Below are 26,451 nucleotides of genomic sequence, written 5' to 3'. Positions count from 1 at the left end.
CATTTGTATGTGTGTGTGTGGGGGGGGGCAGGGATATACATGAGTGTGTGTATATTATGTGGTGTATGTGTGTGTGTGTGTGTGTGTGTGTGTGTGTGTGTGTGTGTGTGCACATGCTCACACCACTGCTTAGGAACTGAATTAGAACTATTGGAGAAACTGCAATCTTTGGCAATATATATGAAAAGCCTGACAATCTTATGTGGACATTGAGTGAGAAATTTGACATGTGAGCATTTGTCCTAAAGAAACCTTCACCTGTGTTCCCAAGGTCTCTGCAGTGTCTGGCCTAGGCTCTGAGTTAGAGTGATAGGAGGTGGAGGGACAAGGATGGGACTAGCAGAAGTGGAGGGAGGGAAACTGCTGTCAGGAAGAAGAACACATTTTTTAAAATGTAATTTTAAAAGGTTGATTAAAAGGAAAAAAAAAGCAAGCAAAGAAATCTTCACTGTATTACTGAGGTCCCTGCAGTGCTTGGCCCAGGACTGGGAATTAAAGAGATAACACCACAGGAATTGGACTTGGGCCCTTGTGAGCAGATTTATTTGAAAACCTCACCCTGCCAACATCATACCTGGCATCTCCTCTGCTTTGCAGAGTGCTGAGGTTTTCCACTCAAATAGCCTGCTGACCTCATCTCCACCAAGCCCTCTCTGTCTATGCTGGAGGCTCTAATGCAGTCCAACCACTGTTGCCACACACCACACCGGCTTCCCATCCCCTTCTATGGTTCCCCATGTGAGCAGCCAGGCTGTAGTAGTTAGTGTCTTCTGGCAACATGGTTGCCAAGGAGTCTGGGCATGAAAAGCCGCTCCAGGTCTTCTGAGGACACTCTGCCCTCATCCCCCTGATATCTCCAGGCTGCAGTCCTGAGGTGGCTAACTCTTTCCATTCCCAGCTCCTGTTGGGCCGTTCACTTCACTGAGTTTTCTACTTCCCACACACATTGCAGAGTCACTTTATACTATAACATACCTGCACTGTATAATACGCACACTCTGCCCTTAATGTGTCTCCTTCCTGAGTCAAACACACATTGCTTGACTTACTCTACCCATATCACTGTCCTATACAAGAGCAATAATAGAAAAATTTAAATAATAAATCATACAAATCTAGGCAACAATAATAGGCTAGTTAATATAATGGAATAGTATTTGACCAATAAAAATGGTGGTATAGTAGATGAAAAAGCAAGAATAGCAAGCCCAGTATACACTGTAGAGAAAGACCACAAAGTAACTTCTTTTAACTAAGTATGAAACAAGAGCCCATCAATAATACATTTCTAGCTTATAGAGTTATAGTGCTTTAGTTTTTCCTTTTCATTGTTGTTGTTGTTGTTGTTGTTGTTTTTCTTGATGCAAGATTTCTTTACATAGTCCTGTCTGTCCTGGAACTAGCTCTATAGACAGGTTGGCATCATTTTTTTCCCTTTTTAAGACCTCTATTTTACTGTCTTTAAATGGGTATATATTGTTTTATAAAAAGAAAACATTAAAAAATGAAAGGATTCAAAACAGTGCAATAAACAAGTTGTGTGGTTTGCAAGAGCACTGTGTGTGCAGACTCTGTGAGTTCCATCAGGATAGGCTGAGTTGGCTCTGAGCAGCAGGAGCTATGGTGAATGTTTTTGTGGGGTTCCTTCTGCCTTTAGATGGCCTTCTGCTTACAGAGCCCTACTTCCCAGAGAGCAGAGTCTATGGAGCTACTTCAGTTATGACACTGGCTGAGAGGAGGCACACTCTACAGTTCTAAATGAGCTTCTGGATTAGTGGTCTTCAAGCATTTAGAGAAAACCTTCCTCCTGTTATCTCCAGACAGAACTTTATATAAAACATCTAAACAAAAGGCCTTATTGTCGTGCTGAAAAAGGGACTAAGACCTTTGATCTAATTAAACCTCATGCACTTCCTTCTCCAAGTCCTCTCCCTCCAAGGTTTGCCCTGAAACTCTCAAAGCTGTTTTGCAAGTTTTCCAAGTGATACACTGACAGGCTTGTCACAGATGGTTTTAAGATGGCAATTTCTGTCCCAGCAAGGTTTGTTGACTGATGGTGTGACATCCATCCAAGCTACTTTTACTTCTGAGACATGCCCACGGGTAACATGAACACTTGAATTCCCTGCAGTCCAAGCTTGCTTAATGGAGAAAGTTTGCTCCTACAAACCCCTGCAAAACTCAGGCCTCTTCTTTGGTCTCTGCTGACCTCTAACACCTAAGGTGACATGAGTGTCCCTTCATCTGCAGCTGAATATAGTACTTTACACACAGACCCTACAGCACTTTTAATAATATACTCCTAACATTTTGTAACATTGGATCTAACCTAGGCTATAAACACTACTTAACTGAATTCTGCTGATAGGACTGAAAACTCTCACCCAGCCACTGATATTCTTATATTTATGTTTGCATCTTCCTGTTTCTGTGGGCTTGAGAGATCCTGATGAGGTAGGGGGAGGAATCCAATGGTTGACATCATTGGGATTCAGGCAACAGAATAACTATTATAAGTCCTGACTTAAGGAGAGTCCATGAATCATCTAGGAAGGATTATCTGGAATCTAACACTACTAGATTCAGCTTCAGCTCTATTGGTAGGAGGGGACACTGTGTTGTCTAGTGGAGTATAATGGACATTCCTTGAAACCCCTGAAGCCCAGGCAATATGTTAGCATGTGTACATTATGCAGCTAAAAGGCTTCATTTCCAAACAAAAATTCCAATCTGCTGTTTGCAACTTGTCCAGAAAAGTAAGATTCAGTGGAAGGAAGGCTGTCAAAAAAAAGAGACAAACTACCTAAAGTCCAGAGAGCACACCCAGGCAGATTCCAGACACTAAGCACAGGGCTGTTTGGAGCTGAATACGGTGGGCAACCACACAGAAAAGACAACTATGCGTAAAGAGGTAATTCCGGGACAGTCTGAAGCAACAAACAAGAACACAGGAGCACAAACCAGTTAGGTTTTGAAATGGGAGCAAGAACAAGATGGTGATTGAAAGCAAAGAATGGTGGATACTCAACTTTCTAGAGCCACAAGAAAGAGCCCAAAAGCATGAGGATGCTTTTAAAGTGGAGCAAAAACAACATGGTGGAGGAGTGCACTCATTTATAGGAGACTCAGCTGGCCAGCCTCAGAGAGACAGGTGGTAGACACTATATGTATCTGTGAAATTATCATACACAGAGATCATGCAGGTACGAGCAGACTGTTCCCATGGAGCTAGCTTCACTGTACATGAGACCCTGCACTCAGAAGACATGCTGTCATATCATTGGACACCCCAGTTCCCACTGCTTCCCACCTGTAATTCAAGCTCTCAGATTGTGGAGACAAGAGGATTCTGAGCTAATGATCAGCCTGGACTACACAGCTAGACTGTCTTTTAAAATGATTTGTAAAACCAAAGAGTTTAAGCAGTATCTTCTAGAGGATAGATGAAAATATACTATAGGCTCAAATCACGTAATTTATTGTATTAGTGTGCATACTAAAACAAGGGTAGAGTATCTGAGTTCAAGATTTACATAAAAATTGATTATTTGTAACACTAATATTTACAAGGGCGGTTCTAACTTTTAAAGTGTGGTTTTGTTATTGACTGGCAGAGTATTGCAGTCTGTGTCAGTGATGTCTCAACTAAGAAGCTGCAGGGCTTCACTCTGCTCTAGTCCCCTTCCAGGGCTGGCTGCTTCGGAAGCCTTTATTTAGTATCTCATAACATCAATGCTGGATCCAGAGGAAACTATCCAGTCATCACTAAAGACAATTAAAAGTCATTAACTACTTTTAATATTATAAAAGTATATATACTTTTATATATTATGTATTATATTATATATTAATATAATATTGCTATAATATATAAAAATAATAATATAATAATTTCAATGTAATTATATAGTATAATAAAATATACATCATATATCATATGTAACATAATATATATGTATTATATATTATATGATTATATATTATTGCATTATTACATAATGTATATTATGTAATTTATTATATATCACCTATTACATGCAATAATAGGTAATATGTAATATATTATATATAGCAATATATTATGTTATATGTTGTGTGTTATACATTAGTTATTAAATATTAATTAATTATATTAATATTATGATGTGTATATTATATTATATATCTATAATATAACATAACATACCATTATGTTAATATTGCTCATATAAAATCTCATATATTATATAATAATTATATATAATATAGAGATTTATTAATATATATTGTATTATATAATTTAATATATAATTATAATATTTAATAACTCATATAGAAATACAAAGTATAATATATACTTTATACATAAATATGTGATTTTTTTCTAAAAACAGAACTTTCATTTGGGCAAAAAGCTTACATGGACATGTAAAATACAGTCATCAAGAGCAGGACAATTTGAAAACAGTTTCCAGGAGCCTAAGACAGAGCGAGTGAGAAAGGTGTTGAGTCCCACATATCAAATAGACACTTGGCTTTCGAGGGAGGATGAAGTTTGGGAGTACTTTTCCCTCAGTGTGTGGCCCTTGGACTGTCATTGAATTGTCACCTGTGTGATGTTAAATTTAGTGGCATGTGATCTCCCACTCAAGGACAAAGTGTAAAATGAAAGACTGCTTTCCTGGTGGCCTACAGGACAGACTTCCTTGTCATCTCCCGAGCAAGGCACCAGGGTGGTGTGTGGCCCACAAGTGACTAACTCTCTGCTCGTTACCCTTGCCACTCTGAAACCCTCTCCATCCACCTGTTGGGGTGATCTCCCAGTCACTGCATATTTCAAGTACACACCCAACACAATTGTATTCTTATAATACAGCAGGTCAACCATACATTAGTACATGAAACTAAATGTAACTGGAAACAATGTATGTCTAAACAAAGAAAGTACTCAACACATGAAATACATTTTAGTGGTCAGCCTATATTTATTTCAACTTTGTAGGAAAGTGGTTTGTCACAATTTTACTAATGTGAATGTTGCCTTTTTTATAATTCATAATTTAAAATATGCAATTCTCTAACTCATAAGTAGAATGTACAGGTGTTACATTGATTCTTGTAGCAAAGGTCTTCAAACAAAATGGCCTTTTTGTTCCTTTCATTGTTTGTTTTTTGAGACAGGGTCTGGCTACCTAACTCAGGCTGGCTTCCAACTCCTGATCCTCCAGTCTCAGCAAGAATATAGCTGTGTGACACCAAACCAGGCACAAAACTGTTTTATTCCTCTAAATTTAAGAATTTAAGAACATTTCAAAATTACCATGTCAATAATGTTTTCTTGCTAGAGTGCACATTAAGCTTTATTGGTATGAAAAATTAAATTAAACAATTAGTATTAGGTATTTTTACAAATCTATAGGCACTACCAAAATATAAATAAATAATGACTGGTATCAAAGTAGGTTTTAAAATATTTAAATCTAGATAACTTAATTTTCAAGCTTCTCTCAGTGACTAAGAAACCCTGTCTCTTACATCCCTGGCATCTGGGAATAGCTAGTGGTTTCCCCCATTCACTGCCCCACACTGTTCCCAGGACCCAGTGGGGATAACATTTAGTGGAAATACCCAACAGCAGAGAGATAGAACCTGAAGAGACCACCTCTAGTAGATAGACAGGGCCTCCAGTTGAAGAATGGGGCAATCCACCCATCTCAAAATCTTTAACCCAGAATTGTTCCTATCTAAAGGAAACATAGTGTGTGTGTGTGGGGTGTGGGGAATATGGAGCAGAGACTGAAGAAAAGAGAGAGCCCCACCTTGGGACCCAACCCATCGGCAGACACCAACTCCCTTACTCTATTGCTGATGCCAAGATGTGCTTGCAGACAGGAGACTGGTATGGCTGTCCTCTGAGAGGCTCTGCCAGCACCTGACTAAGACAGATGCAGACATCCACAGCCAGCCATCAGACTGAGCCCAGAGGCCCCAATGAAAGAGTTAGGGGAAGGAATGAAGGAGCTGAAAGGGATTGCAACCCCATAGGAAGAACAACAATATCAACCAAGGTGGGCTGCTCGGAGCTCCCAGGGACTAAACCACCAACCAAAGAGTATGTACATGGGTGGAACCACGGCTCCAGATACACATGTAACAGAGGACTGCCTTATCTGGTATCAGTGTGTGGGGAGGGGGGCCTGTGGAGGCTTGTTGCCCCAGAGAAGGGAGATGCCTGAGGAGTAGGGAAGGAGTGAGTGGGTGAGTGGAGGAGAGAGGGGGAGGAAGTGGGAGTTTACATAGGGGAGACCGAGAAGAGGGACAACATTTGAAGTGTAAATAAATAAAATAGCAAAAAAGAAACACTGTCATTAAACATTTTATCAAGGAACAGAATAACAGAAAAGATAAAAACTAAATAAAAAATTTAAGTATTGATATTTGAAAGGATACTTACCCTTTTGACTCCCTCTTAGAGGATATTGCCTGAGTTTTTCAATAATGTCAACCACAATCAGGGACAACAGAACCAGAGATACTGGCAGATCAGGTAAGGATTCGGGCAACAAATTAGCTGAGCCATTGATATTCTTTTGAACCTGTTTTTGGAAATCCACATAAGCACATTTAATCAGTTTGCTTTATTCATTCTAAACTCTGTCAATAGTTTTCAGACAGTGTTAAACTTACTGTAAATTTATTTAATGAAAATTTCAAAGCTCTGGTTTTAGCTTTTCAGGTTTGAACCACAAGTCTTTGAACCATTTCTAAATACTAATAATGATTAATTCAAGGTTTTATATAAAATAGAACCCCATAAATGAATACCAAAATACAATAGTATATATAGCTCAGTTGGTAGAGCTCTTGCCTAGCAGATGTGAGGCTCTGGATTTGATTCTCATTTCTGGGGTGTGTGTGTGTTTCTGTCTGTCTGTCTGTCTGTCTGTCTGTGTCTATGTCAGTGTGTGTTTGTGTGTGTGTGTGTGTCTGTGTGTGTTGCTCATCTCTGTGTGTATCTGTATGTGTCTGTATATATTTCTGTGTGTATCTGTATATGTGTGTGTGTGTGAATCAGAATGTATGTATCTGTGTCTGTAAATGAATGTGCATAATTGTGTGTGTGTATCTGTGTGTGTGTGTGCCCAGTAAAAGTGAAATGGGTCATTCCTTTCGATTCCCCTGCTAAGCAGAACTCTGACAGTCCTGGGAAGCTAAGCCTAGCTTTCTTCTTTATCTGTTTATGGTTTCTATAAAGAACAAACAAAAAAAGATACTCATGCATCATATTCATGGTGAAATATTGGAAGTTTTCTCTCTGTAACAAGACAAAGATGCCTTCATGACCAGTTCTAACGAGCTTGTCCTGGATATCTCAGAGCTCATAACAAATCAAGAGAAAGTAATAAACTGTATTTAAGAATAAAAAATTAAACATCATTCTCATACACTGTGTGACTATATGTGGAGGAAGTGCTCCCAAAGGGATATATTATTCTTAATTACTAATGACAACAAAAACCTAAAAACAAAAATGTTTTTAAAAGATAAAACCACAAACTGCAACTTCAGTCAGCAAGTCAATTATAATGCTCATTCTAAAATGTGTGTGAAAATTAAAAGGGCAAAAAGATGTAGAAGAAAGAGAAGATAGAGCAATTTTATCGTCTGCTTCTATAGAATGCTTATAAAGCTACAAGTATAAGCTGTGTGGTGTGACTGAGCACAAGGTACACAGGCAAAATGACAAAACAGGAAGCATGGGGACAGGTCACTCACATGGACACCCAACTTAAAGAGGACTCTATTGAAACAAAGGACTGGGTTTTACAAAACAGTACTCAGCTCATTGGGAAAAAAAAAAAAAAAGCAAAACAAAACTTGACCCATCCCATCCCAACACAACATAAGAAAACACTTCATTAAAGCTGGACTGTGGATCCAAAGGAAGGGGAGGAGGAGGAGGAATAGGAGGAGGAGGAGAAGGAGGAAGAAGAGGAGGAGGAAAACACGTTGTCCAGAAGATGAGATGAAATCTTTAGGACTTTACACTTTAGATTCAAAAGTCATCTCAGTTCACTCACTAGAAGCATTTTGCACAGATGAAAGAGTTGGCAAATTGGACTATTTTAAGAAAAACAAAACAAAACAAAACCTTTTCATCAAAAGACACCAGTAAAACTGTGAAAGCAAGTGCTATGATGAACATGTTACAGTGCATACATTTTAAAAGGGTTGTAATTTCACATCAATTTTAAACAAGTCTTCATATTTTTTTTGAGATTATAGTATAATTACATCATTTCCCTTTCCCTCTCCTCCCTCATAATTCTCCCATGTCACCTCCTCTCCACCTTACTCTCTTTCAAATGGTCTATTTTTCTTTAATTGTCAGTGTGTGTGTGTGTGTGTGTGTGTGTGTGTGTGTGTGTCCTAAATACATAAATACAACCTGCTCACTCTGTAAATACATTTTAAAAGATAAGCAAAGATGAATGAGCAAAGATGAAAAGATGTGCAACCTTGCTAATTTGGAAAAAATGAAATCCTAAAATCCAATAAGTTTCAAAAATCTGTCCCGTGAATGAGCTAAAAGACAAAGGGCAAGTACTATTAAAGAACAGGAAGTCTGGGGATCATTCATTCTCTGCTCCTGGTGTCTTCAGAAAGACGTCAGCACAGTCTTCTTTGATACTTGCTTAGCATAATTGATTGTGTATGGTGATTGGATATTGTATAATANATAACCCATCTATTCTACTCCTATGTGTTAAATCAACTGATGCATCACACATCTGTAAAAATGTTTGACCTAGTTCCTGGAAACATTAGCTTAAAATGGCAATAACTGAATTTGTCATCAAGAACAGAACTGACAGGGATTGGGGGGGGGTATGGGAGACTTTTGGGATAGCATTGAAAATGTAAACGAGGAAAATACCTAATAAAAAATAAATTAAAAAAAAAAAAAGAACAGAACTGACCAGACTGAGGAACTGGCTGACGAACAGAGTCCTTGCCTCAAGTGTGCAAGGCCTCAGGTTTCATCCTCAACACAGCAGCAACAACAGAAGAACAGTACCTGTTCAACTAAAATGGAACCACTGCACCATTGGACTGGGCTGGTGTACCTCAGAGGTACAGTACACACTTAGCACCCATAAAGGCTCAATCTCAACACAACAAAATCAATGAATTATGATAGCTTCAAGATGAAATACTTGTGTCTGTAGCAATGAACATAAGTCTACTGTGTCTGGACATAAACACATGAATGACCCTCATGTCATACTTTTGAATAAAAGAGGAGACAATCATCATTATGGAATCAATAAGCATAGTTGTAATTTGACTTCTCCTAATAGAAAATTCCCTAATAGGTAGGAAAATGGCTCTGTTGTAGAGGTCACAGTGAAGGGAGGAAGGAAAGGGAGGCCTGGCAGAGCCAGTGGGGATGAAGCTCTTCAGGCTACATTTCATGACCTGAGTTTGTTTGCATAGGGATCAGTTTTGTGGCATTCTATTGATACTATACAGCTGTACTTCAAGTAGGTTTCTCTTTATGTGTGACACTTCAGTGGGAATTTAATAAAAGAAGAAAAGACATTTATACAATAAGTGAAACATTTTAGGAAATAACAAGGGAAAAGCTACCATATCCCAGGACTCTTATCACTTTATGAACTGAAATTAGAACTCTTGGGACCATCTTCTCCATCCCTCCCCACAAGTGATGGTGTTCTCTGTCCCAGTATCTTGCAAGTTAAAACATCACTGGTAAGGTCTTTCCTGACTTCTATAAAAAGTAAGGGTCTTTCAACCTATGATTTTGCCTATGATAGTCCTGACTTATGGTCTGGTTGTGTGCTGGAAATCTTTTGAATTCATATTTCATCAAAACAAAAGGCTATCAACATAGTTAACATGTGCAAACTATTTATCAGTGGGTGATTTAGCAAAGATAAGTGTGTAAGAATGTAGATCAACTGCTACTCTTTACTCTTTCTGACTCTGCAATATACTCTTGTATCATATACACAAGCACAGAAGTGATTTGTGTTTAAAAAACTAAATGCCAGACTACTCCTCAAATCAAGGAAGTAACAATTATCATACAATAATGAGGGGGGCATGCACATGTGCACATAATCAATTTGGAAGAAGACTGGAGTAAAGTAAGCCGCAGAAAGTGATTTGGGTCTACTACTCTCTTGAAATTCAAAACCATGTCATTTTATGATCTCATGCTCTTGCAGTAGAAGGAATCAGAATCGCATACCTCGGTGACTGCTACGGAGAAGCTGAAGCTGGGGAGAGTGGTGAGCACAACACACATGACCAGAACAGGTCGCCTAGCAAAGGAGAAAAAAAAATAAGCAACAGCCATAGCACGGCCTGCCCACAGTTCCTGTTAACATTTTGCTAATTTTATAGTTCCTCTTTCATTCATCTATAGCTTTTTCTAAGAAGCTCACTGCTTCCCTATTTCCATTTCCCAAATGTTTGAGCATGGCAAAAAGTAACAATATGCAGAAAAAAAGAAAAGAAAAAAGCAGAATTCCTTTCTCTAACAAACAGTTGGGAGGATTCCCAATAGCCCAAATAATTAGTAAACTAGTGATTGAAATATTAAATAAATATCATAATGTATTTTATGACAGGGAAGAATTAAATGGATGCTTACCATCCTGAATTAGCAAGACACATACAAGAGCTTTGGGGTATGTGTGAGTGCACACACAGAGGGACAGTAGAGCATGCATGTGGAGGTCAGAGGATAACTTAAGGATTATCCTCCTCTGCACCTTGTTTGTGGTTTGGTTTCCCATTATCTTACAGCTGGGTGTGCTGGACTAACCCATGAGTTTCTGGAGTCTCCTGTCTCTGCCTCCTAACTCCCCATAAAAACACTAAGTCTGGTCCCCTATGAGGGTTCTGGAGTTCAAGTTCCCTTGCTAGTGGGATAAGCACTTTACCCAATGAGCCATGTCACCTGCCTAACAAGCTTTTTTGTTATAATAAAATATTTATCTCTCCATTCCCTATAACCTTACCTTAATTACATTCATACAAAGTGCTCCTCAGTATAAGAAGTATTGAATATTTCAAAGTATTAATAATTCTTCCTTACTTTTGCATGTCTTTCTTATCCCAGCTCCATCTTAGACACAACATAATCAACATAGGAGACAGAAACCCCTCTGAAGCTGTACCCACTACAACCAGCTAACACTGGGTACTGTGGGATTTAAAATAAGTATATCAGAACTAGTTATTTTGTACTTTTAATAAAATAAAATGTAAAGAAGGAAACTGATTGTTTTGTTTTGTGTCTCAGATCAGAAGTACATTCCTCTAGTGTGAAGCTACCTAAAGGACCATGGCTAGGGACAGCAGCTAAGCATGCCTGGGGTTCCCATGCTCATAACCCGACTTCTGAAAGAGGAGAATGTCTAGAGGATTATTCCTTCTCTAAATAATCTCCCTCAATTACTGAACACATTTCTATGCTTTTAATTACTAACCTACTTTCCCGGGACACTTAACACACACTGTACTTTCCCCTCAGCTCTAGACTTAGACACCTAACAGACATCTCTACCTGAAAGTTTAAGAGGCAGTCCAATGTATATATATCTAAAAATAATGAAAGTCCTCCCCCACACTCACTGTAACACACCACCCCTCCCCCACACTCACTGTAACACACCACCCCTCCCCCACACTCATTGTAACACACCACCTCTTTCTCTCCAACTTCCTGTGAAATCCAAGACCAACCCAACCTCTGCTAACACCAGAGCTTGTCCTTCGTCAGCTCCTACTTGTAATTTTTCCTTACGGGTTTCCTGTTAGAGCTTCCGTTCTTGAAACCATTTAGTGTCTTCCTCTCTTGATCTCTGCCTTATACCTTGGAATAGGGTCTCTTGCTGATCCTGAAGCTTACCAAGTCAGCTGGACTTTGTGTACCCACAATGCTGGAGTTACAGTACACACATCCAGTCATGCCAAGCTTTGTACACGAGGGCTGGGGATTGACACTAAGTTTCTCATGCTGGCACCCTTACCTATCTTGCCACCTCCCCTGAAGTCACATTTTAAAATGTAAAACACATTTTGTTACTGTATCTCCAAAAACCGGAGGTTGGGGACAAAGGATAGGGAATTTGTTCACAACAGTACAAAGATTCAGTCTTGAGAGATGAGAAGGTTCATAGACAGATGGTTGACAGTGATAGTTGCCCCGCAACACAAATGCATTTAATACCTCTGCGCAGTACACAAAATGGTTCCAGTCATAAATTTTATCTTAAGTATAATTTACTGCAATCATAGACATCTCTGGTGGACATGCAGTGCATTTGAGATACAACTCATCCCTCTCACCCTAGTCCACGCTTTCTTTGAGAAATCCTTCCTCCTGTTTTTCCTCTTTTAAAATGATCTACCTTCCCCCTACTTAACTCCAGACACTCCAGCTCTCTGCTTATCTCATTTTCTCTCCTCGCTGGCTTCTCTTCAGTCTCACACTACCCGTTCCTTTTGCTAGGGCCTCCCTGCAACATCTGCTTTCCTGTCTCCACACTGTTATCTCCTGCCCCACACAGGTTGCCTTCCCCACATTTCTTCTCTGCCTGATTTGTACACTTGACCCTTATTTTAAAAAAATAAAATCCAAGATTTATTTATTTCCTTCTTTTAAAAAAAAGATTTCTCTTATTTATATGAGTACACTGTAGCTGTCTTCAGACACACCAGAAGAGTGCATCGGATACCATTACAGATGGCTGTGAGCCACCATGTAGTTGCTAGGAATTGAACTCAGAACCCCTGGAAGAGCAGTCAATGCTCTTAACCACTGAGCCATCTCTCCAGGCTCTATTTGACCCTTATGATGACCTGATATCCTGCTGCTTTTCTTCTGGCTTTGTTGCTTGTCCTCTTCTTCTTTCTTCAACTCACAAAACTGAACTTATTTATTCTTTGTTTCCAGCATCTAGATTACTATTTTCTGAATCTTTTTATGTATATGATCAGTTGAGAATCTAGTGAATTCTGAAATAACTTCTCAGGATAAAATCTATACTTGATTAAAAATAAAATGCAAATGTTCGAAACAAATGAAATTGAAATTATCTATAAGTCTTTTAAAATAATTCTATAAGTCTCAAATCTTCTTACAGAGCTATGTACAATGAATTCAAGTTCTCTTGGAATTTTAAACACAATAATTCATGTACCTACCTACTGATGTTCTTCCCCAGTTGTGGAGTGCTTAAAGCTTGATTGAAAATTGTAATCGGTCATAGGAACAATATAGTTACTACTGAATACCAGATTTTAAGGAATCTGATTCATCTGTTGTGTCATATGAATAGATTACATAATAAGTTATAGTTCCTGAACATAGTGTTATAGATTGCTGCCAACATTCATTTTACATAATATGCAACATGTAATTATATATGTAATTGCATAATATGTAACATGTAATTGAAGTAGCTTTCAATTACAAGATATGTATCTATTAACTATTCTATTAGTTTGGTATTGTACTGTAAAATATTTGCTACGTACTAATAGAATAGTTAATAAATAAACCCTAACCCCTACTTATGTTTGTTTTCTTTAATGGGTGTCAGAAATCTTCAATTCCTGCTAAGTCCTGCTTATAGTTTATTTGTAAGACATGAATGGACTGATGTGCTTGCCTGAAAGACATGACGAAGTCACAACACCCAAGGACCTTGGAACACAGCCTCATTTGGAAATGGAATTTTCAACACAGAATGATCCAACTAAAATAAGATCACTAGAATGGCTCCTAACTCAATATGACAAATATTTTTATAATAGACATGGAAACATTGGGAGAATCTCATGTGGCAGTAAAGGCCGAAAGCATGGTGATCCCCATATTCGCCAAGGAATGCTACAAAACCATCTGAACCCAACAGAGGTTAGGACAGAGGTCAGGAAGAGAGGTCACTCAGATCCTTCTGCATCAGTCCAACTGATACTTTGTCTTGGGCTTCTGGGCTCTAATCCAGTGAACAATAAACTTACCTGGTGTATATAGCATGTGGCTGAGGACACTTTGTTCTAGCATGTCTAGAATGTAAGCCACTGAGCAGGAGAGATGCTGCTGAAATGTCTGACAGTGCAAACTCAGCTTGGGAAAGGAGTAGTGGGAGATGCACCAGAAAAGTCTAGTATACCTTGGAGAGGTGGCTGGAAATGTAGATGGTACAGGAGATTCTGGGCAGAGCTCAAAGAAAATGTCTATGGTCTGAGAAAACAGACATGCTTTAGTGAACAGAAAGGTGCTAGAAGTTTGACTGGCAAGGTGCTTCTGGTGTGTGAGGTAGAAACAAGGAGGACTTTATTGGGATCTGGAAGGAAGGAGGCACCTTTTGTAAGATGGCAGGTACCTTGGTGCAAGGAAAACAAAACTTACATATCAGTTACTTTTTCTTCACAGGTGACAAATCACCTGGCAGAAGCCATGTCGAGACAGGAAGATTTATTTTGGCTCACAGTTTCAAAACATCAGGATGCAGAAAGCAGGCTACAGCTCTCAGCAGAAAAAAAAAAGGGTGGTAGATATTCTTCACATGGCAGTGGACAAGACACAGAGAGTTGAACCTGGGGAATATATGCTCTTCATTCTCCACTTCTAGTCACCTATTTACAGTACCCAGATCTCCATCTTCTATGATCTTCACAGCAGGGAACCAAGGGCTAAAAGCATGAGCCTATGGGAACCTTCCTGGTCCAAACAACAACTTGCAAGCAATGAATCACATACAGCAACGCTGAGGCCTGTATTCTCCTCATTATTTGTGGTAAAAATTAACTATAGGGAGCAATACATTTTTTAAAATCTGTGGCAGAAAAGAAACTAGACCGTTAATGTTTAGAAAACTTCTGCCCCATCCATATTGAGAGGAGGAGGAGTGGCAAAAATATGTTCAGAAGAGAAGATGGAGATCGAGGCTTGTGACTTCGAACCACATCAGCAGAAGGACTTGAGTGGAAGATGAGAGACAAGGGCTAAGATGAAAGAAGGCTGCTCGGCTTCTGGGACTCTAGAGAGGAAGTGAGCTGATAGAACTATTTAGCTACAAACATGTTATTCCAAAATAGGGAAGAGTGGCTCTAACTGGTTCAGAGGCTGTACAAGCTGAAGTTTCCTCTATGAATTCAGAGAGCAGAGGCTACCAACCATGAGCCAGCATCCCGGTGGTCCTGGAAGGTGGGTCCAGAGAACAGAGCATCCAGCCACAGAAAATCATCCTCAAGCCTTCACACCGAATGGAATTTTCTGACCTCAGTTGGATAGTTCTCAGAAACCATGGCTTTTCCTTTCCTGTTCACTGTTTATCTCTCAAAGAATCGGTGATGCCTGTTTTGTCCCACCATTGTATTTTGGAGGCAACATACTTTTTAAAAGATCTGTAATTTTTTACGGACACCCTCGTGTGTGTGTGTGTGTGTGTGTGTGTGTGTGTCTGTGTCTGTGTCTGTGTGTGTATGTGTCTGTGTGTCTGTGTGTGTGTGTCTGAAAAAGCTGGAAGAGGTCATCAGATCTCCTACAGCTAGATGCTTAAAACTGAACTTTCATTTTCTGCAAGAGCAGCAAGCATTCTTACTTAGTCCTTCTCTTTAGGTGCTACAATCTACTTTTTGTCTGGTTTCACAGGGTCACTGATAGAGAGGAATTTTGACCCAGGACAAGTTCTTTCCCAAGTCTTCCTTATAAAATGGAGATTTGGGGTACTTTGGAATGATGTTTAGATGAGCTTTGAACACAGAACTGATACTGAAATGAATAAGACTTTTTTAAAAGAGGGCAGGGTAAGTGTTCTTTCTGCAACAAACAAATGTGAAGTTTGAGGGTTCTAATGGTGGTATGCTCTGGGGTAAGTTTGTGTTCCAGTTATGGTTGAGTCTCTATTTCTAGTTCCTCAGAATAGAAACAATAAAAAATTGAAAGTACTTTATTAAAGTAAAGTAATTAAGTTAAAATAGGATAGCAGGATAGATTTTAAATCAATATGATAGGAAAATTTCTGGAAGGAGAGATGAACAAAGGGAATACCTGGAGAGGAATGACAGGAAGGATGTCATGTGATCATGGAACTCAAGACCAAGATGGCTGACCACCAAGATGGCTACATACTTCCCGATAGGCATGGAGCACACTCTCCCTTAGGTCTCTTCAGAAGGAAGCAACATGGCTAATTCTTTGACTTCTGACTCCTAAGTGTCTAAGATTTTGAGATAATAGTTTTGTTTTGTCACCAAGTTTATACACTTTGTTCTAGCAAGTTTCAAATGCTGCAGCATAACACTAGAAGATAAAAATTTCAGCTAGAATAGTAGCAGCATCTTTGAAAGTGTGCTTACATTTAAACTGACCAGATGCCACTATGTACATACTGCACAGAGGAAAAGAAGACCTGTGGCATGGTGGCACATGACAATTGCAAAAGCACAAGCCTCGTGACTTCAACAGCCATGGTTATTGAAAACACAATGAAAAGACTCTCCCAAGAGTTGAGCCCAGGAGAAGAAGACCAAGCTCAAGCACAATGGGTTAAAACTTCCTGTTTGTGCAGCAAGCTTGGCCCTGAGATTACTCATGGAGGAAGCTTGGTGGGTGGGGAGCTCAGATAATTTACTTGGAAATGACTCTCTGCTAAGAAACCTGTAAGATTCTCTTTTCCCTAAGTCATTAAATCAAAGTTTCCTGCCATAAGGCTCCCATGAATCTGTTAACTTCCCCAAACAAGAACACACCTGTACTATCATCTAAGTTGCTACTGAGTGCTGAGCACTTCAGAGAACAGGTGTTTCTATCACCCAGACCCTATAAAAGCCTCTCACTGATACTGAAGCTGACGAGGAAGCTTTAATTCCAGGTCCTCCACTGGGATGTAAAAATTGAGCTCTAATCCAGAGCTCTGACTACAAATCCCATGTTCCCAATGGCTATGATGCTACACAGCTCTTTCCTTTCTGTTGGCTCCTTTAGAAACACATTGGCCTTTGCCCTCTTCTTAAAACATATCTGCTTCTTCCCCAGTCAGCTCATTATCCATCCTCATCCATGGAGATATCATTTACCCTCTTCTTTTCAAGCTCAGCTCAAATTAAGTCTACACTGTGAGCTTTTCTCTACTCTGAAACCTGTGGCCACACATACCTAAGGTTGAAAACCTGCTTCATTCAAGGCACCATGGTGAACTGATGGAGGGATACAGGGTGGGGCAGAAACGAATAATTTGTAAAGTGGATGAGGGAATGTTGTGTGAGGAGCCAGATCAAAAGCCAGATAGTGCAGTGTGTTCTTACTATCTCAGCAGAAACAAAAAAAAAAAAAAAAAGGAATCCCACATCCCTGCTAGCCACAATAGCTAGATCCTTGTTCAATGAGAGATGCTCTCAAAAAATAAAATAAAATTGGACAACAATAAAGGAAGACACCTGACATCAACCTCCAGGCTTCACACATGCATACATACATAGGCACACACACAAGAATGCATGTACACATATGCATACCGACACATAGACATGCATACAGACATACTTTATACAGACATACAATAAAAAACTCTCCCTTACTGTCAATATGACATCAATATTTTCCATGCATAATTGTGTAATTTCTACAGTAGACCACAATCTTTAAGGAAGTGCCTACTGTGGTAAAAGATTTCCCTATAATTGTTTTCCAATAAAACCAACTAAATGAAGAATTTGTATAATGAGATAGATTGGAAAGGAATATCAGTGTGTAGACAATCTTACATGCCAGGGATATGGTGGTGAGTATCCCTGGTGGTACATAGGCACACACACAAGAATGCATGTACACACATGCATACCGACACATAGACATGCATACAGACATACTTTATACAGACATCCTTTCAGACAGAAAGGATTTTGGGACAATCCTTTCAGGTAGTGAATGGCTAATATGTAAATGTTTAGTTAGAAGAGGATTGTATTATTAAGAAATTGGGAATTGCAAAGAAATCAAATAAAGTTATAGCTATTTATGCAAGCCCTTATTTTTCTTAAATCATTAGAGTGCACTCGTAGATTATTGTGAATCTGAAGAATTTCTGGAAAGATCATTTAGGCTAAGACATTTTATGTGACTTGACTGGAAGTACAAAGAAACATGTCAGGCTATAAACTTTCAAAGTGGCACCACCAAGAGCTTAAGGTTTCAACTGAATAGAGAAGTCATTTAAACTGGTATAGTTATGTTAAATCAAGAAAGGGTAAACTAATGGTAGGCAGGGTGGAGACTTCCTGCTGCACTAGAAGCCATGCTGAACATCAGAACTCCAGGTAGAATGCCTACCTGCAGACCCCCCTCTACCCTTGCAGTACCCCTACAACACTCTCCCTATTTCTCCCACCCACACTCACTGTTGTCTACCAGCTGCCAAGGTGGGCAGAAGCTTCGCCCCCTTCTCAACAGCAGACCATACAGGCCAGAGACCAGTGAGAAAACAGCAATCAAGGAACAAAACACCCATCCAAAAAAGAAAAGCCCTAGACCAAGAGATCACCCCAAAGCCAGGTGCCTAGACACAAGCATAAGAACACAATAAATAAACTCTGAATATTCCAAAAGAGCTGAAGCACAAAAAAAAGACCTTAAAATGAACTTTATGAAGATGATAGAGGTCCTTGAAGAAGTGACTAAATCACTTAAAGAAATCAAGGAAAAGGCAAACAAAAATTGGAAGAAATGAGTAAATCCCTTAAGGAATGCCAAGAAAGAACAAAGAAGAAACAAATAAACTGAGTTGAAGGAAATGAATAAAAACATTGAAAACCTGAAAACAAAAATAGAAGAAAAAAAGAAAACACAAACTAAGGGAAATCTAGAAGTGGAAAATCTAGGTAAGTGAACAGGAGCCACAGATACAAGCATCACCAACAGAATGTAAGAGATGGAAGAGAGAATCTCAGGCATAGTAGATATAGATACACCAGTCAAAGATGTGAAAACTAAATAATTCCTGACACAAAACATCCAAGAACTCTGGGACACTATGAAAAGACTAAATGTAAGAATAATAGAAGTAGAAGAAGTAGAAGAATCCCCCATCTCAAAGGCATAGAAAATATTTCCAACAAAATCATTGAAAAATTTTCTAATCTAAAGGAGATACCTATAAAGGTAAAAGAAGTATACGGAACACCAAATAAACTGGACCAGAAAAGAAAGTCCCCCTCATTGAATAACAATCAATAACATACACACCAAAGAAAGAATATTAAAAGCTGCAAGGGGAAAATAGCAAGTAACATAGAAATGTTGACCTATAAAAATTACACCCAAATTCTCAGTGGAGGCTTTCAAAGCCAGAAAGGCCTGGACAAGTGTCCTACAGACTCTAGAAGACCACTGATGCCCAACCCAGAGTACTATACTCAACAAAACTTTCAGTCACAATATATGAAGAAAACATAGTATTCCATGATAAAGTGACATTTAGAAAATATTTATCTACAAAACAGCTACACAGAAGACACTAGAAAGAAAAAGAGGTTAATTAACTACATCCTGAAAACACAAGAAATAAATACTCTCCCACCAGAAAAACCAAAAGAAGGGAAGCACACACACATCTGTCACCACCACCACCACCAACAACAACAAAATAGCAGAAATTAACGATCATTGGTCATTGATAGCTAACACTTGCAATGGTCTCAGTTCCCCAATAAAAAAACACAGACTAACAGAATGTACACCAAAACAGGACCTATCCTTGTACTACACATAAGAAGCACACCCTAACATCAACGATGACATTACCTCAGAGTAAAGGGTTGGTGAAAGATTTCCCAAGCAAATAAATATAAGAAACAAGCTATTGTAGCCATTCTAGATTCTAACAAAATAGACTTCAATCCAAAATTTCTTAAGAAAAGAGGAAAGGAAAAATCCACCAAAATGACATTTCAGTTCTTAACATCTATGCTCCTTGGGCACCCACATCTGTAAAAGAAACACTATTAAAACTTAAATCATACATCAAACCCACACATTAAGAATGGGAGACTTCAACACCCACTCTCACTTATGGACAGGTCATCCAGACAAAAACTAAAATAGAGAAATACTGGAGCTACATTGTAAACCAAATGGACCTAACAGATATCTACAGAACATTTCATCCAAACATAAATAAATATACCTTCTCAGCACTTCATGGAACTTTCTCTAAAATTGACCAAAAGTCTAAACAGATAAAAGAAGATTGAAGTAAACATCTGCTTCCCATCATACCATTATGGATTAAAGCTGATTTCAACAGCAACAAAACAACAAAAGCCTACAAACTCAAGGAAACTGAAAAACCCTTTACTGAGTCAAGACATAAACAAAAAATGAAAGACTTGCTAAGATTTAATGAAAATAATGTACAGCATTCCCAAATTTTAGGGACACAATAGAAGCAATGCAAAGAGGAAAGTTCATAACACTAAGTCCCTTCATAAAGAAAGAAGAGCAATCTCATACTACTAACTTAACAGCACTCCTGAAAACCATAAAACAAACAAACAAAAAAAAATCAAGCACATCCAAGAGGAGTAGACAGTGGGAAACAATGAAACTGAGGGCTGAAATGAGTAAAATAGAAACAAAGAGAACAATGTAAAGAATCAGTGAAACAAAGAGTTGGCTCGTTGAGAAAATCAACAAGATGAATAAACTCTTATTCAAACTAACTAAAAGATGGAGAAAAAGCATCCAAGTTAACAAAATTGAGGGGACATAAAAATAAATAGGAAGGAAACCCAAGAATCCTTATGTCATGATCTAAAAACATATACTGCACAAAATTGTAAAATCTTAAAGAAATGGATAATTTCCTTCATAGATACCACTTACCAAAGTTAAATTAAGATCAGATAAACAATGTAAATAGACCTATAACCCTGAAAGAAATAGAGGCAGTAATTAAAGTCTCCAAAGCAAAAAGAGTTCAGGGCCAGATTATATTAGCACAGAATTCTACCAGACCTTCAAAGAGAGTTAATGCCAATATTCCTCAAATTATTCCACAAAACAGACACAGAAGGAACATTGCTAAATTTATTTTATGAGGTCACAATACCCTGATAGCCAAACTACACAAATATTCCCCTGGAAAGAGGAAACTGGATAGATTATATGGGTGGACTAGGGGCAAGTAGGAGTGGGACCAGGAGGGATCAGGAGAGTGACAGAGGCACTGAGGGACAGAGTATGGGGAGAAATGATTGGAATTGGAGGGGGACATTTGTGGAACAATAGACCTAGTACAGTGGAAACTTTCTGGGACTTATGAGAGTGACCCTAATGAGGACTCCTAGTAATGGAGAATATGGAGCTTGAACCAGTAACCAGGCAAGGCTTCCAGTGGTGGGACTGGGGCACCAAGCAAACCACAAAACCATTCACTGACAATCTATGCTGCCTGCAAGATGTGTTCATATAAAGGTGGTGCAGAACTAGTGGGAGTGGCCAACCAATGACTGGTCTAACATGAGGCACCAGTCATGAGAGGGAGACCATGCCTAGCACTGTATAGATAGCCAGGAACCAGAAGCAGGTCAACCCAGAAGCCTATAGTGAAACCAAACACAACTGCCCTCCCCAAAGTCAATGAAATAATGAAATGATTCCTAATGATACTCTGCTATACTCGTAGATTGGTATAGCATAGGGCTCATAGGAGCTCACACAGACTGAATCAGCAATCATGGAGCCTGCATGAGTCTATGCTAGCTCCTCTGCATATATGTTATGGTTGTTTACCTTGGGGATTTTGTAGGACTCCTAACAGTAGAAGTTGGGGAGCCTCTAACTCGTTTTCTGCTCTTGGAACCTTTATCATCCTACTGGATTGCCTTGACCAGCTTTGACATGAGGGTTTGTGCCTGGTCTTATTGCATAGTGTTATGCCTTGTTCAGTTGATATCCCTGGGAGACCTTTTCTGGAGGGAAACAGAGGAACAGTGGATCTGGGCAAGAGGAAAAGTTGGAGAGAGGATACTAGGAAGAGTGGTGGCTGGAGGACCATGGTTGGGATGTGTTGTATAAGAAAAGAATAAATAAAAAGACTGGGGAGGGAGAGGAAACTACTGAATTCAGGTTTAAAACTATAACTACCTGTTCACTTGCCTGTTCACCTCAACTGTGCTGAATGCATGTTCAGTATAAAGTATCCTAAAGACAGAGAGGTAATGACCTCTGACATAAATGCACTTTTGGGCTTGTAGGTGTTGCCTCAGTTCAGGATGAGGAAACCCCTCTTTGAAGTAAGTCTTCTAAAAGTTTCAATCAACTGGACCCTTAGTTGTAAAGCAAGGAGTCAGTAGTGTTGAATTGATGGTTGAAGTCAGTATTTGAATCAAAAGGACATCAAGATATAATATCCAGACATTAGAAAGCCAGCTAGCATCCAAGGAAACTTCTTAAACTTTATAAACCCGGGAACCATGGGCATGGAGGACTGGTGGGATTCTACAAAATGAAAGCAAACAAACAAATAACCCCCAAACAAACAAACAGCAACAAAACCAGAATGGCTAGGGCCATGTCTGAGCCCAATGGGGTGACCTGAAGATGTTCATTTATCTGAGAGGTTTTGCGACAGATGCAGTGTGGTCAGAGAGGTCACCCTGAAAAGACATCACAGTTTTGACAATGAATAATGTGCTTAAGGAATGATAGAGGGAAGTTGGGGGAGTGATAAACAGAAATCCTGGCCATGGTCAAGTTCATTGATATATAGAGGGAGATAAAGTCTCGAAAGAAGATTAGAGGGAAGACATACAGTGGGAGATTTTGTCTGATAAATAAGGAAGACCATTCTGGTAATTTAAACCACAAAAAATACTAAGCTCCCTATTTTAAAGAAAGAAAAACAAGAGGCAGATGGTCTATCTATCTTGTACAAGATGTTTTAGATACTGAGCTTGGGATTTCTTCCAGCTGCCAAGTTGAATTTTAAGGGTCAAAGTTGATATTCAGAAACCTTATTAAAGAGGGATACAGCTGCTGGGTGGTGATGGTGCAAGACTTAATCCTAACACTCAGGAGGCAGAAGCAGACAGATCTTTGTAAGTTCGAGGCCAGCTTAGTCTACAAAGCAATTTTCAGGACAGGCAGGGTTACTCATAGTTAACATGTTCAGAAGTATGCATGGCACATTGGAGGTGATCAACAATGGTTTGTTCTTATTCCACTGCCTTGACCATAGCAAAACAGCAAATAAAACAGCAGTAAATCACAACAATCTAAAATGTCACTTAAAAAATGGTCTTCCAAACTTCACACTGCCACAAACTTCTGACACATCATATTTTGAAATAGTTGTCTTATGAAAAAGACTAGGAAGAATTCCTGTGACACAGCTCTGGACCCTGTGGCAGTCTAGGCATACATACCACGTATCCTCCGGAGCTATCTGTCCCCAGTGAGCCTTCTGAACTTCCAAAAAAGGGTCTCTCTCAGAGATTGACATAAGCACTTAGTTATTTACTTAAGTAGCTTATTTTTTATTCTATCTTGCCTCTCCCTAATCCATAGGAATGATAATAGGCAATCAAGAAAGGATAACAAGTCTAAAGGAATGAGGAAGTGTTTGGTACAAGTGAAAGTTCAGTCTCTTCTGTTGACTTAGTGTATGTCTTCAGCTCTGAGACATGTTTCCTCTTTGTAAAAGGAGAATTATGGCCACCTGGTCAATTCACAGCACTGTCCAGTAGGTCACAGAGAAAAGGAAACCCAAAGCATTTGTGTAAATGCAAAAGTAACTTCTGAGGATGTGATGGGTTCTCATGCTCAAATGACAAGAGATCCTACAAAATACTTCAAATTCTAGGAGCACCACTGTCAGCATCTGCTTTTCTTTGGTTTTAGCCTGATTTATTCCATCTCTTAAGATTACTTTAAGAATTAAACAAGTTCACAATTTAAATGGAAATAATCATCTCAACTGAAGGTCAATAACACTGATATCTATATAAAGCCTCAAGGCACTGTGCCAGTGACTTCAGATGCACAATCTTATGTGTGTTTTGTTTTGTTAACCAAATGCTCCCAAATGGAAACCAGATTGTCTCTATTTGGTTCTTGAGAAAACTAAAGCTCAGAGAATATAAATAACTCACATAAGCCAATGCCAAAGCTAAGATTTGACTCCATGTCTGTTCGTTGGACATATTCTTGATTAGCTCTCTGGTACCTCGCTCTCTAAAGACTAGTTTCATATGGTTCATGTGGTCTTTCCCAGGATTCTTTTCAATATCAAACCTATGAACTTAAGGATCTGTAAAACTTCAAATAAACAACTATCTACCTACTTACTCAATGATAAATAATAAATGAAAATAGCAATGCTTGTGATCCCTACTATGTCGATTAACAGTTACTTTTTTTTTAGCTATATTCATGGAACAATTAAGGTTTAATACCCTGTATATGACTGCACTTGTATAAATGGAAAAAAGTAACTTTGAAGTTGTATTGTGTCACAGTGCTGCCTCCCATATGTTCAAATAACAAACAGGATCCTACAAAATATCACTGGCAATCATATATGAGTACTACTGAAATGAACATCTTTGGGCAAATACATTCTAATGTCATTACAGTAAATGATGCTTGGCCTTCAGAGTCAGAAAGAAAGAAAGAAAGAAAGAAAGAAAGAAAGAAAGAAAGAAAGAAAGAAAGAAAGAAAGAAAGAAAGAAAGAAAGAAAGGAAGGAAGGAAGGAAGGAAGGAAGGAAGGAAGGAAGGAAGGAAGGAAGGAAGGAAGGAAGGAAGGAAGGAAGGAAGGAAGGAAGGAAGATATTCATAAAGTAGAAGAAACTGCACAGAATTGGATAGCTCTGAGCTTATAGATCTTGACAAAGCTTCCATTTTTAGTTTCTATTTTTTCAGATACAATGTGAAGGCATCAACACCTAACTTCATTACCTTGCCATAAAGTCTAAATTTAGCTTTGCTGAATGTGTAAAATGCCTACAATTGTTTTCATGAGCTGTTTCCTCTCTTTAACAACCCTAGAAGGTAACTATAAGATAGTGTTTGTGAATGAGCCCATGAGGAAATAGTGGCAGAGTTCACCATAATTACAGATAAAGTGAAGTCTATGTAAAACCACTGATAGCACCTGAGGCCAGCCTCACCCAGAAACAGAAACTAAAGTGTGGGAGACGGTTTCGACCAGAAGAAAATACTGAAAGATGAAGTTGTAGCAACTAACCAGGACCCTTAGATGCAGGGACTATTTGAACGGATATAAAAACGAAGTTTGAGTAGATCCCAAAAGGGATGAGAAATTGCCATGCCATGAAGATTAGGAACAAAGGACTTCTCTTCTACTCAACCTCAATTGCCTCCAGGCCTGAGAGCCTGTTCATCAGAGATAGTTTGGAATGTAGTTGGAGTGTGAACCATGAATTGAGACAGGCCAAAGTCCAAAGCCCAGTGCTATCACTTAGTAGACTGACCTTGGAAAAGTTGCTAAGTGTTCCTGAGTATCAGTTTCCTTTGGGGCATACTAATAACACACTCATCACAATGTCTACTTTTTGAAGTAAGTCACCTGTATGAAGTGATCCACAGTTGAAAGATAAACATCCATGTATAACACCCTCAGCATACAGGATCTGTGAAAAGGCCATTATAGTTTAATACCCATTATATTGATAATAAATTATATGGGAAATTTTGCCATCTGAGTAACATTTGGAGCATGAAGTACTGGAGATATAATGGTTTAGGAAAAAAAAAAACCACAAAACCAAGAGCCTTGAGCAGGGGCATTGCAGTAGGCTATTTTCCTGTACTCTCACTGTCACTTGGAACTGCCACTATCTGCCCCAAATCCTTTGCTCGACTAACAGTCTTGGAAAGTCAAAGGAATTTGGAGTATATGGTTCACCTCTAAGACACCTATTGGTGATACTGAGATTCAAGCCAAGGTTGGAAAGTCTCTGCCTCATCCCAACCACAAAATAATTTACTTCTTAGAAGCCTTGTCCTTAGAGAACAGAAAGTAGCCTGGTAACCTCCAGTGTCATACCTGTGGAGCCCTTGGTAAACTCCACCCATACTTCAGCTCTCTGTGTCAGCATCCTTACCAAGATTACTACATCATTATATGGCTTTTACATTTCTACTCTAAATTATGTTACAATGCTTAGCTCTTCCCTCTTCAAATTTGCTCTGTATTGATCACCCATGAAGTAAAGGATTACTAATGAAAAGAATTTAACTTATCAAAGAAAATAAAGAAATTCCTGATGGGGGAGAACCAGACCTAAAGATCTAAAAAATAGTAGCAGGCTGTTCTCTAGCTCATCAGTCAAAGATGATAGGTGGTGCCCAAGGAGGAGGAAGAAAAAAGAGAAGAAGGGGGAGGAGAGGGAGGAGGAGGAG

The 26,451-nt window shown here is 38.9% G+C and overlaps 1 protein-coding gene across 1 annotated transcript in view; it reads right to left on the bottom strand.

Annotated features, from left to right (window-relative positions):
* Positions 1-26,451, bottom strand: part of Tmem236 (transmembrane protein 236) — a 45,947-nt gene that overhangs the window by 18,297 nt on the left and 1,199 nt on the right. Inside the window, exons 2-3 of the mRNA XM_021157085.1 lie at positions 10,256-10,328; positions 6,434-6,575 (exon numbers count right to left, since the gene is read on the bottom strand). Of these exons, the coding sequence (XP_021012744.1) occupies positions 6,434-6,575; positions 10,256-10,328 (215 nt within the window). The remainder of the gene's footprint in view (positions 1-6,433; positions 6,576-10,255; positions 10,329-26,451) is intronic.

Source organism: Mus caroli, chromosome 2 (assembly GCF_900094665.2).
Source record: "Mus caroli chromosome 2, CAROLI_EIJ_v1.1, whole genome shotgun sequence".
In the NCBI taxonomy this organism is placed as follows: Eukaryota; Metazoa; Chordata; class Mammalia; order Rodentia; family Muridae; genus Mus; species Mus caroli.
Note: the sequence above shows the minus strand (reverse complement) of the source record. Positions and strands in the feature narration are given on the sequence as shown.